We start from the raw sequence: 12,318 nt of genomic DNA, 5'->3' as shown, positions 1-12,318 counted from the left end.
TATTTGAAGAAGCCTCACTGCTTTGCCTCAAAGGCAGCAACAGATGAGTGTAAACAAGAAGCACCAAATCAAAGTACGATTCAAAGCCTGTAGCTATAGTGTGCTGCGTGCATTTACTCCTCTTTCAAATGGGCAGGTTCCACTGGAGGCTCCTTGCACAGTCATTATTTATTCCCTTGGATGATAGTGTGTGGGTAAAAGCATTAAAGAGTGAGACGGGAACTTTCATGTGGTTGCACATGAAAAAAGCTGCTGAATGCCTCTAACAATCTGAATGCCTGTGTACAGACATGGTGCATATGTATGTAGATCTATGGCAATGTGCACTGTAAGCATTTGGAGCATATGTGGTGTATATGTATATATATATATATATATATATATAGATATATATATAGATATATATATATATAGATATATATATAGATATATATGAGAAAAACTGAAATCCACTATTGTGGAAAAATGATATCATGTCCATTAATGTGGGCTCTGTCGCACTCTTGAGATGCTTTCAGTCGGTGCGTTTCATTTTATGTCCTCCCTGTTAATCTTAGATTGTCACCTACAAGTTAAGTACAAAAAAAAATTCTCCACTACGTTCAGCAGAATATCAGGAATGAAATTTGTCCCAAATGAAAGCAGAAGCAGCTTATTATTTGGATCACTGCTTGCAATGGCTGTAGTAATGCATTTTTCTGCATTACTGAACAACTCAACCAATATCTTGACACCGCTGAATAAGAAAATCCTGCGTCTGCTGTCTTTAAACACATGACTGGGATGGTAGCCGAAAATAAAAGTAATTTATTTAAATAACAGAAAACAGTTTGGCTCCGTATTTCACAAGGAAGTCGGCTTCCTTATTTTGTAATGTCTTTGCATCAGTTGAGAACACAAACATGGGCCATCGCCTCTAGGAATAATCTCCATCTGCCTCCACACACTACAGATAATCATTAAAAAAGGGGAAAAACTTTAGTGTGCAGTATTTTTCCTAAGCTCTGTAGATTTGATGCTTGGAGCCTATTGGCATTTGCATCAGTGTATTGACTCTCTCCACTTTAACGTGCTGTCTGTTTGTGGCCAGGTGGGCAGCAGAGTAGACTTCCAGTGCCAACAGGGACACCTACTGCAGGGCTCCACCACCCGGCTGTGTTTGCCTGATCTCACCTGGACCGGCATCCAACCTACCTGCATCCGTGAGTGCTTATTCATCATGCTCTCTTACTATCTCCATTACTGTCCCCGTCTTTGTTTTCCACTAACCCTTCTGGCATCCTGTCAGTGTTTATCTGCATCACTGGCAACTCAGACCCACTCTTTTCTTTTTCTCACCCCCCGCCCTACTCATCCCGTCTTCCAGTGCTACTTCTCTCCCTCACTCAATCCTGTCATAACCTTTGACCGCCCAGTAGATTGCAGCCTGCACCTCAATCAATCTGCCATACTAGTCATTCTGAAAGTGAGGTGTTGACCGTGATTACTGTCATTCTGTTTGAACTACGTGAACTGTCGACCAAGTGCAGTTCAGGCCAAGACAAGTGCTTTTTTCTAAGATGTGATAATTCTGAATCCTGAAGTGGATCCACCGCCCCCCCAAGTTATTATGTTTTTCATGCAAAAAAATCCCAATTCAGATCTTACTATAGTCTGCATTTTACCGAGTAAACACTTGGCCTAATGGCCTATGTGATGATCAGGGGATTCATATTATATTTTGTAATTGTTTACATTCAAACACCAACATGAATTTCCTGGACACATTTGAGCTGAGGAAGCAGAAGCATTGTAACACTTATCATTTTCACTTTGCCTCATCAACTCAGCAGCACATTTACGCAGCAGCATATGTCTGTGTGCATGTGATGTTGGTCGGTAGACGATAAGTTTGAGAAATCTTCATTCAACTATTGAACACAGAAACCAATCTCTGTCTTTTATGGCCTTATTGTCATTCGTGCAGTTTATCTCCTAATTTCTTTTTTATAAAATGCTCATTTGAGCGGCTGACAGCAGGAATAAATCTACAAAGCACTCCTGCCTTAGCCTTCTGTCGTCCAACAGCTCCTCAGCTCCTGCTCCACCTGTATCCCCAAACTGCTGAACTCATCAACACACTCGCTAGGATATAATTCAAGAGGTTTTGCATTGCCCTGCCTCTACAATGGCATTTATTTCAGTCTTTGTGACAGGTCCCGCCAAATAAAAGAACCATCAAAGTAAATTTAAGTCAGTAGAGTTATTGGTAAAAGCCTCACACTGGCAAACTACCAGTGGGAAATTGACATCCTCTGTCTGGTAAAGGTTTGACGGCTGCATCAGGTGAGAAAATCCTTCCGTGGAGATAGATGGCTGACACTGAGCGGATCTTATAGAGTGTCTTCACAAAGACTGTGATTCATGTTGAAGTGGTGTGGTTCTGTGAGTGAAACACTTTGTCTTGGAACTTTTTAGGAAAAAAGACTAATATTAAATATTAAACGGTGGTAGTCTTTACTGTTCTTTTGAGATCATTTAAATCATAGTGCTGTATTAGTCTTTCCACCCACTGTCCAAAAACATACAGATTTGACCTTCATGTGGAGGACAAAGCAGTAGAAGCAAAATAGATGGATGTAATTTTGTGTGTAATTTCACTGTGTTGTATTTAATGGAAATAGGTAACAGTAATTTGTTAACATTTGTATTATTATAATTATATGTTGTCTAATGGTTGTCATGTTGACAGAAAACAATGTGAATTAACAAAACTCAACATAGACATAAATTAAAGCAGCGGGGTCAATAAACTATAGCATCAAATATAGATTTTCCTTTTAAGAAGAGGTGAACTATATGAAACAGCAACACTGTCATGACAGATGCCATTTAATACTTCACTTAGGGATTTCTTCTGGTTGCTGTGATTATTCTCGTATTAAAAGTGGTACATTAATCCCTAATGAATGGCCTTTGAGAGGTTCCTCTCTTCAACAGTCTTGGATTTGGAGACACAGCAAATCGTCAAACAAAAAGCTGCATTTACTTTCACAGTGGTTTCCATAAAATCTTTGGTTTAACCACGATGTAGACCCTCCGAAATGGCAGGCTGACGCCCCCGTCCCATTCAAAGGCTTAATAGTTTTAGGCTTTAACTCGCTTCAGTAGGTGCCTTTTCATCGCCAGGTTTGTGTCTGCTCAGAAACAAGTATGCAGTTTTAAATAAAACACTTTTTTTTTTATTGTACATATGTAGTGTGAGCTACCCTTACACCTCAACAATAGCACGACCCTGGCTGTCTTAAATCTTGAGTGGAACCATAATTAATATTCCTAGTAAAACCTGTGTTTGTCCTACTATTCATGTCAAAATATTTCTGCTTAGAATACAATTATTCAAGATATGCTTGAGCACTATATTGTGTTGAATGAGGTAAATTAAGCTGTTGCTTAGCTGGTGGTGCCCTGATACTTTTGCACAATACTGTGTGTGTGTGTGTGTGTGTGTGTGTGTGTGTGCATGTGTGTGAGATAAATGTGGACATATAGACCCAGTGAGCTATAGGGCTGTATGGTCTTCTTTAACCTTGGTCTTCACCCTCAGAGCCATAAATCCTCCAAAATACCTTTCTCTATGATTAAATGGTCTTCTGGTACTATGAAGCCACTTAAAAGGATTTAAAAGTAAAGCCCACCAATCTTGAACTGCTGGCAAAGGCAAAAGCTTTGGAGGGATTACCAACACAATAAATGTAATATATGCAATTGGCACAAGTCAGTTTAATGTGGCTGGATCTTAATCACATTATCTTTCTATTAGTTTGAATAAAAGAAAAATAAGTTCACGCCACAAACACTCAAACTACTTGCAAGGTCATTTTAATGTGCTTAACATTTTAGTTTTGAGTTGCAGTGGATCAACAATATACAACATCCATTACTCACTGGACACAAGCATTATATCTATCTCAGGAAGTTTATCATAAATATTAATTATCTGTAGATCTAGTGAGCAGCCAAACTGAACCTTGTTTTCTAGTCAGTTCCTTAATGCGGCGCTCTCTACAGCTGCCTCCAATTTGCTTGTGTAATTGTCTAAAGCGTGGAATGCTAACAAGATTATTTTAAAAGCTATGAGAAAAACATGGCAACATTTCAAACGCCATAATGACCATTACCTGCTTTTGTAGTCTGGAGCTGCAAGAGAAATCCATCAGCAGGATTGTCCTTCTCTGTACTCTCCTAACTACTTCTCCATCTCTATCAGAGATACCAGCATCAAAGCAGGTGTCACCAGAAAAAGAAATTGTCTTTTGAGGGCTTGTTTAATCTCACAAGTGAAGCCTGCCTCTGCTGGTTGAAGTGTAAGTAAACATGGCTATGTCAACAGAACTTGATGAGGGATGTGACACAACAATTCATGGCCTTGTAAGTGTCTTCTCTATTCATGGTCTACAAACTCTACATCCAAGCTGGACATGTACTGGCAGTCTGTCATTTAAATTGGTCACACAAACTTGTGCTCGGGCACTGAGAGGAGAGTTTATTTAGTTATTTATCTGTTTATTTTTTTAGGCCTTCACGCTCACAGCCTACAACACAAGGCAGTTTTTCGTCTTTCTGTCTCACAGTGTAAATAGATTCCACAGATTTATGGAGTCCGTAAAAAAAGCTCAGGGTGCTACAAAGTTTACTATACCGTCGTCCTTCATCAGGCTTTTTAATATATTTTACATTGTTATAGTCCTTGTGTAGCTGAGTATATGTTGAACTTTGTCTTGGTCCACCTGTCTTCAGATAGTGTAATGGTATCAGCTCTGTACAGTTTCCTGTACTGTTTGACTGTTGTCTTTTTAACCCTGCATGTAAGGTGACTTTGAGTGATTTGAAAGGGACCTAGAAATAAAATGTAGTAGTATTATTATTATTATTATTATTTTCTGCAGTCTCCATGTCTTTTCACTCTCTTTCACTATTGCCACCAATATCATTAAGACACCATGACGAACTGATTTGTTTCTGTGAGTCACATGTGGCCATCTTCCAATTTGTACATTCACATTATAATTCTTTGTGGCATAGATTCAACAAGGTGCTGGAAACATTCCCTAGAAATTGTTGGTCCAAAAAGCATCAGAGTGTGGATTTGCTGGCTGCGCATTGATGATGCAAATTACCTGTTTCATCACATCACAAAATGTGCTCTGTTGATTTGAAATCTGGTGACTGTGGAAGTTACTTATTGTCACGTTTCAAGAAACCAGTTTGAGGTTATGTGAGTTTTGTGACATAAGATGTGCAAGTAAGATGTGTACACTGTGATGAAGGGATGGACATGATCATATGGTGTTAGAACAGAGCTCAATAGCTTCTAATGGTCCCAAAGTGTGTCAAGAAAATATCCCACACAACATAACATTTTTCCAATCTTCTATCCAATTTTGGTGAGCCCATGTCAACTGTTAACTCAGTTTCCCGCTGTTCGCTGACATGAGTGGCAACCAGTGTGGTCTCCTGCTGTTACATCCCATCTGCCTCTGAGATTGACGTGTTACGCTTTCAGAGGAGGTTTTGTGTTTTTTGCATACCTTGGTCGCACAAGTGCTTATTTTCAGCCGTGACTGAAAATTATTCACATCATTTTACAGGCCAGATGTGACTGTCAGGTTATTGTAGGTTAGTGTGAGGCAAATGGTTGGTGTAGCAGTGAAGTGAATGCCAAGGAATATGACTTGCTACTGTGTACTACTGTGTACTAATGAGTACTTTTTTATGTTACTATTAAATGAGTACGAGTTGACTCTGAGAGATCATGCAACCTACACGCACATGACATCACTTGACAGTTTTATAATAACACATATAATCACTTAGAATATCACTCGAGCACTATTGACAAACATGGTCTTGTTTGGGACCACAAACAAAGTGTGTGTGTCTAACCATAACCCAATGAGAAACAAGCCATGGCTTTATTTTTTCTTTATTTTTCTAAATTATAATTGTATTGTAATAGTATGTGACAGAATATCTAATAGTATTGCATCTTGAAGACCCGAAGTGTCCGTTATATATTAGAAAAGAACCAAGACACACTAGTATCAGTATGATCTTTATCCCTGTACTCAGTAAAATTGTAAAACATTTGTGCTTTCATTTTTTTCCTCTTTTTTTTTTCCCCACTGACCCTTTCTCACCTCTTCATCTCCCCCTGAGTGCTTAATTATCTTCCTGTCTATCTGTGTCCGTGCGAGTGTGTGCTCATTGGTCCGTGTGCATGTAGGTGTAGCTGTGAGTGTTTGTATTAACATGGCTGTCCTCTGTTTGCTCTCCAGCTCACTCCTGCAAGCAGCCACGGAGCCCTGCCAATGCTGACGTCGCGGGTCTAGACCTGCCCTCCTACGGTTACACCCTGGTGTACACCTGTCAGCCAGGCTATTTCCTCTCCGGGGGTTCAGAGCATCGTGTCTGCCGCTCTGACAGCAGCTGGACTGGCAAGGTGCCTGTCTGCAGAGGTACGTGGTTGCCAGAGGTCTGCGGGGGCAGATGATAGAGATGATGTCGGGGAGAATGAGATGCAGTGAAAGTTGAAATTATCAAGACGAAGGCTGTTCACGAGAGAGTGAACATGAAACTGTCAAAATGAAGGATGTTTAATCATTACTACGACCTGATCAGTCAAAAACAATTCAACGTTGTTTTTTCTGTAATATCTGTAAACCCACGGTGTCACTCTTTCATATTTTTACAAACATCTCTCTTCCCTTTCACATTAGACTTTGTAGCAATGTGTTGATTTGTAAATGTTTGATGGAACTGAGCCACCAGAGAGCCTGACATAGAGAGGGCACCATGTTACAGTTGAGCAGTATTTACTTTTGCCAACATCCTCCAACCGCTAAGATGTGCTGTGTATCACTACATCTTTGTGACATACATATTTATGTTCTCCTGCAGTCGGTTCCAAATCACATGAGAAAACTGTCAAAGCCGTACCGGGGACACCGAGCCCAAAAATAAATGGTGAGTTTTGAATTGCACAAGCTGTTAGCCACAGAAGTTTGTGGTCCTGCATCTGTCAGTTCTCGAGCGTGAATATCAGCTATAGGAAAACATTTATTTACGGTATAAATTGTGTTTGTCATAACATGCTCTCTGCTCAGCAATGGAGCTGCACCTCTGCTCTGTGGGGATGTTGTGCTTTGTGTTGTACTGTCTAATCGACAGAGTTAAATCTTTATTCACGTGATCGTAGTTTAGTCTTTGTCGAGATACTGTACCTTAAACTATTTAATGATGTTAGTTAGCAGTGTTTTATGATCAAACATGTTATGTTAAATGTCCTCCTGAGTAGTTAAGAGGAAACAATTGTGTGAAGGAGATAATTAAATGTCATTATCACCATAATACAAGCGCTTAAAACAGGTACCGTAATTATTCTTTAATTATTAGGTCAACAAGGTAATTACTTGTAAATTGTACCATAATATATGCATGAAACTTGGTGATGTGCTTATGATGTAGCTATTTGCACGCTTTGAGGTACCTTGAGGTTCTTCATCTGCCGCGAGTATAAATGAGCATTGTACTGCAACATAGAACAAAAAAAAACAAAGCAGTTTGACACTTACATTAGCCTCAGATGCACTCGGTGCTAATTAGAAAATCCTGTTATTATATTTAAAACTAAAGCAACAGGGTGAAGATTATAGGCAGTACATGCTAAAGGTTAACATCACGTTTATGAGCATATTAGTATGCTGACAGTGCATTTAAGGTGAGATAAGCTTAATTAATGCCAGGGAAACGGGGACGTTTACAGTGTTACTGTGGCAAAGACGGACAAAAGGTAAAGTAATAAACTCGCTGGATATACGTGTGAAACGTTAAAATAATACAGATGGAATAGTATATGCAGTATGGACAGTGAACAGCCAGAACATACACAGCATGAACTTAATATTTACAGTGTGCACAGTGTAGAAATTGCACATATTATGACATCTTGCACTGATGTGAATAAGAATGTTGGTAACACGTTTCATTTGAGCAGTTGTTGTGCAGTCTACCAGCAGCAGAGAGGAACTATCTGCAATATTGATGTATTTATCCCACAGCTTCACTGTTTATGAACTTAACCTCGTAGAAGTGGTTTTATGTCTGTCGAATGTCCATCTGGTTCTGTAAAGGTACTTAGTATATGATGCACAATTACACGGAATGAGACAGAAACCGTTCCATGGCATCATCATCATCATCATCATCAACATTCCCATTTTCCCACGCTCGTGATGAAATGCGACTATAAAATAGAGCGTAAGTAGTATTTACCCCCTTAAAGACTACCTTTTGCTTAATCGGTATCATATTTGGTGATAAGCTACAGCAGCAGTAGTGCCGTTCAATTAAAGAAAAACATTACATTATATACATTACCTGTTGAAACACACAACAGTTCAACAGTTCCTGAAAAGTTTGCTGTTATATTTTGACATTTATGTTAATACTGACTACAAGCACTTTGTTTTATCAATGTGTATCTATTTAGTTCCAGAGAAAGAATGTTAAACACCAAGACAAAGAAGCAGGATTGGATTTTAGCTCAATTATTTTCTATGAACATTATATAAACATTTAAAATGTCTTATTTTACCTTTAATGCTTTTTCGTCTTTTTCCCTCTTGTTTCTAGTCCCTGACGACATTTTTTCCCCGGATTTCATCTGGAGGGGTTCGTACGATTACAAGGGCCAGAAACAGCCGATGTCTCTGACAGTCACAAGCTTTAATGTTACGACGGGAAAAGTCAATGTAACTTTAAGCGACAGTAGTGTGGAGTTTCTGCTCTCTGGTGAGTCATCTATAAAACATCTATCTTATACTTCCTGCCGTCGCCTCCTCGCATTATACCTCTGTGTGTCACTTCCGTTTATTTTTAAGGTGCCTCTTGTCAATCATGCATGAGTGTGGAATTACACTAGTTCTTGTTCTAAGAAACGGTTACATTAGTGTGCACAGACTACTTTAAATGCCCACTCCACAGCTGATTCTCTCCTTCCATCTTTCTCCACTCTACAATAACCTCTTATAATGGTTCTGGTTGTTGTTGTTGCTTCATTTCTTTAGCTCACACATTTCCTCTTCTTGCCTCTTGTCCCCCGTCTTGTAGGTGTATACAAGCGCCAGGAGGCACGGTTAACACTCCTGCTCTACCAGATGAGAGCACTGGCCCACAGCTCCTTGAGCAGAATTACTGCAGAGACTTGGGCAATGGATGGATTTGTGAGTGTACATAGGAATTGGAAGCAGCTAGCCACTGGTCTTAGAAACAACCATGAGCCGTGATTGCCTTTTAATTTATTTATTTATTTGTTTATTGTTGAATCTGCGAGAGAATTCACCAACATGGTGCTTTCTCATTACATTTATTTCCTCTCCAGTTCTACTTAACCATGCCAGCAAGGAAAATTGGTGCACAAGAAAATGTGACAACAAGCCGAATAGTAATTTCCTGGCTTATTGTCTGTTTTTATTTACATGTATTGATGTTGGCTGTACATCACATGCGCCAGGCGATGTGTGAGAACGCTCAGCGTTTCACACGTTCATCGACTACTCGCCGAATAAACTTAGACACACACCTGACATCTGAGGGAACTGGTATCACTGCAGAACATTTCTCCTGGTGAAGCTTAAGTTCCCTTTAAAAACAAAAAAAAAACCTTCCTAATAACGTGTGACAAGTGTCTGCACACATTTTTTTTTTAACGCGGAGTGGAACAATTGAAGCAGTCTGCAAACAAAACACAACAAAACAGTCTCCTGACTTCGTGGCTGTGTTTGTAATTTTCTTCCAGGTTTCAGCTGAACCAGAAGGTGGCAGCTACGTATTCCAAGGCTTTATACAGGGTAAAGACTACGGACAGTTTGGACTACAGAGACTTGGTATGTAACCTTTCAGACACATTTACTTCTGTTACCATTGGTTCAGAGTACAGCAATATGACGTATATGAAAATGACATATGAAAATATCGTATTATTACTGGTTCATTTGAAAACTATTGTGTTGTGGATATTTGCATAGATATCTTTAGGAATGACAGATGAGGACAGTAATATTTCTATATTATATAAGATAGCCAGACAAGAATGACTTTGTAAGTAAGTCTGTAAAGGTTTAAAACTGTGTTAAGGTGCAAAGAAAAGAAGAGACAAACTCAAATACTATTTGCTCAGTGTTTGGCGGTATAAGAGACATTTCCAGTGTGTTGCCTCTCATGTTTGCAGTCAACCATTAACTAGCACAGTCACACTGCAGCGGAGAAATCACCCGCCTTCATTTCTCTGTGCTCAATGTCGCTGTCATCATCTCATGACTGTCTTCAAAAAGATTATCACGATCGCAGATCGCTATCGCTATAATCATTAGAGCTGTCGTCTTTATCAACCGGCTGCTGTGTCTCTGACTTGTCGTCATTGTGATAATCTTCCCCATCATCATCATCATCATCAACATCTTCATCATCATCATCATCATCGTCGTCACCAATAAATGATACGTATCTTTTTATTTTTCCATTCCATTTCCAACAGTGTTGCTAAAATACAGAAGCTCTATATTGTACATTGTTTATTTTTCATGAGTGTTTTGCTAAATGTGTTTTTGTTTTTTTAAACAGGTTTGAGTGTGAGAGAGAACGTGACCCTCCCTGACCCTGAAACCAACGGCTCCACTAACAGCAGTTCTGTTGCTGTTGCTATTCTCGTGCCTTTCTTTGCCCTCATATTTGCAGGCCTTGGTTTTTATCTCTACAAACAAAGGTACGTCGATCCTGGTGTCGTCCATACTCGCACCGAACACATGCTTTGTAGCTGCATATAGTCTACGGAAGAGGATTAGGGCCTAATGTAAACAAAAAAAAATGTAGGAAAACAATTGAGATTAAAACTTTTTTCAATTGCCTTTTTTTTCTCAGATTCTCAGAAATAATCTCATAATTCTTAACTTTCTCTCAGAATGCTGACCTTAATCTCAGACATTTTCTTTTTAATTTTAATTCTGACTTTTTCAGTTGTTTTTCTTTCTCAATTTTGATGTTTTTTCAGAATTCTGAGATTTTTTTTTTCTGAGATTCTGACTTTATTCTAAATTCAAAAAAAAATTCAAATTTTTGTTTCCAAAGAACAAATCAAATGTGGCCCCAATCCTCTCCCATAAAAGTCTCATTGTGTCATTTGGAAAGTATCATGTTTTCACACAGTCTGAGTGTGTGAGAGGACAGATGAACATGCTTCCCTGCATTAAGGTTCCTCTCTGGTTACAGTAGCTGACTTGCACACGACTTCAAAGCATGATGCAACATTAGTCAACATGTTACCGTCCAAACCATATTACACAGAAGTATAGTTACGCATGATGATGAACTGGCATCACTTTGATATAATATGTAATGTGTTGTATTTCCACATAGAAGTGCACAGCCGTGTATAAATGGTGTGTACGATCACAGAAGGATGGATTTTGCCTTGATTTAGAGGGATTATCCTTCAGAGCAGTACATCCACGTGTAAAGCCTGTCGCATGCAAATTTTGCACTCATTATGTTAGTTACCACTGAACTGGCATCGGGATCCTCTGACTCTTTTCAGCGGTAATTACCATTCAGCCTCATTTACCTACTGCAGCTGTCCACGCCAACATAATGGAAACATGTTTATTGAAATGGAAGGAGGGGAGATAATTGGGATAGTGTTTCTATACTAATATGCAGTCTTGCTTTTCCCTCCCCCCTCCCCCATACAGAAAAACCGATAAAGCGCAGTACACGGGATGTTCAGTCCACGAGAACAACAACGGACAAGCAACTTTTGAGAATCCGATGTACAGTACAAACACTAAAGCTGCTGAAGGGAAAGTTGTCCGCTTCGACCCCAATCTCAACACCATCTGCACCATGGTTTGATGACTACAGAGTATAAGAGAAATACAGGATATATATATATATATATATACGTATATATGTGTGTGTATACGTGTGTACATATATATGTGTATATATGTATATATATACATATACACACATACATATACATACACACAATATGACAAATGTGTATTTTCCCTATATCTGATAACATACAACAAAGACGCTGAATTGCTCAGAAACATAAAGCACATCTTTGGCAACATTTATAGTTGCAACGGATCATATAGAGAGGGTAAAAAGATTAAAGAGATAAGGAGGGTTTCCACACCTTTCCACGTCTTCTCCTTGTTCGGCGAAGAGAAGTGTTCTTTACACTCTGTGAGTGTTGGCTTCATGAATAAAAAGAGC

At 39.1% G+C, this 12,318-nt stretch overlaps 1 protein-coding gene across 2 annotated transcripts in view; it reads left to right on the top strand.

Annotated features, from left to right (window-relative positions):
* LOC122774892 (CUB and sushi domain-containing protein 3-like) overlaps positions 1 to 12,008 on the top strand; it is a 199,257-nt gene extending 187,249 nt beyond the window's left edge. For both annotated transcript variants that reach the window (XM_044034485.1, XM_044034484.1), the window contains exons 63-70: positions 1,091 to 1,202; positions 6,318 to 6,497; positions 6,940 to 7,005; positions 8,674 to 8,832; positions 9,151 to 9,263; positions 9,839 to 9,926; positions 10,663 to 10,804; positions 11,787 to 12,008. In XM_044034485.1, coding sequence (XP_043890420.1) covers positions 1,091 to 1,202; positions 6,318 to 6,497; positions 6,940 to 7,005; positions 8,674 to 8,832; positions 9,151 to 9,263; positions 9,839 to 9,926; positions 10,663 to 10,804; positions 11,787 to 11,946 — 1,020 coding nt within the window. In that variant the 3' untranslated portion in view covers positions 11,947 to 12,008. The remainder of the gene's footprint in view (positions 1 to 1,090; positions 1,203 to 6,317; positions 6,498 to 6,939; positions 7,006 to 8,673; positions 8,833 to 9,150; positions 9,264 to 9,838; positions 9,927 to 10,662; positions 10,805 to 11,786) is intronic.
* The last annotated feature ends 310 nt before the right edge of the window (positions 12,009 to 12,318 follow it).

This window comes from Solea senegalensis, linkage group LG9 (assembly GCF_019176455.1).
Source record: "Solea senegalensis isolate Sse05_10M linkage group LG9, IFAPA_SoseM_1, whole genome shotgun sequence".
Taxonomy (NCBI): domain Eukaryota; kingdom Metazoa; phylum Chordata; class Actinopteri; order Pleuronectiformes; family Soleidae; genus Solea; species Solea senegalensis.
This window is presented reverse-complemented; position numbering and strand designations above follow the sequence as displayed.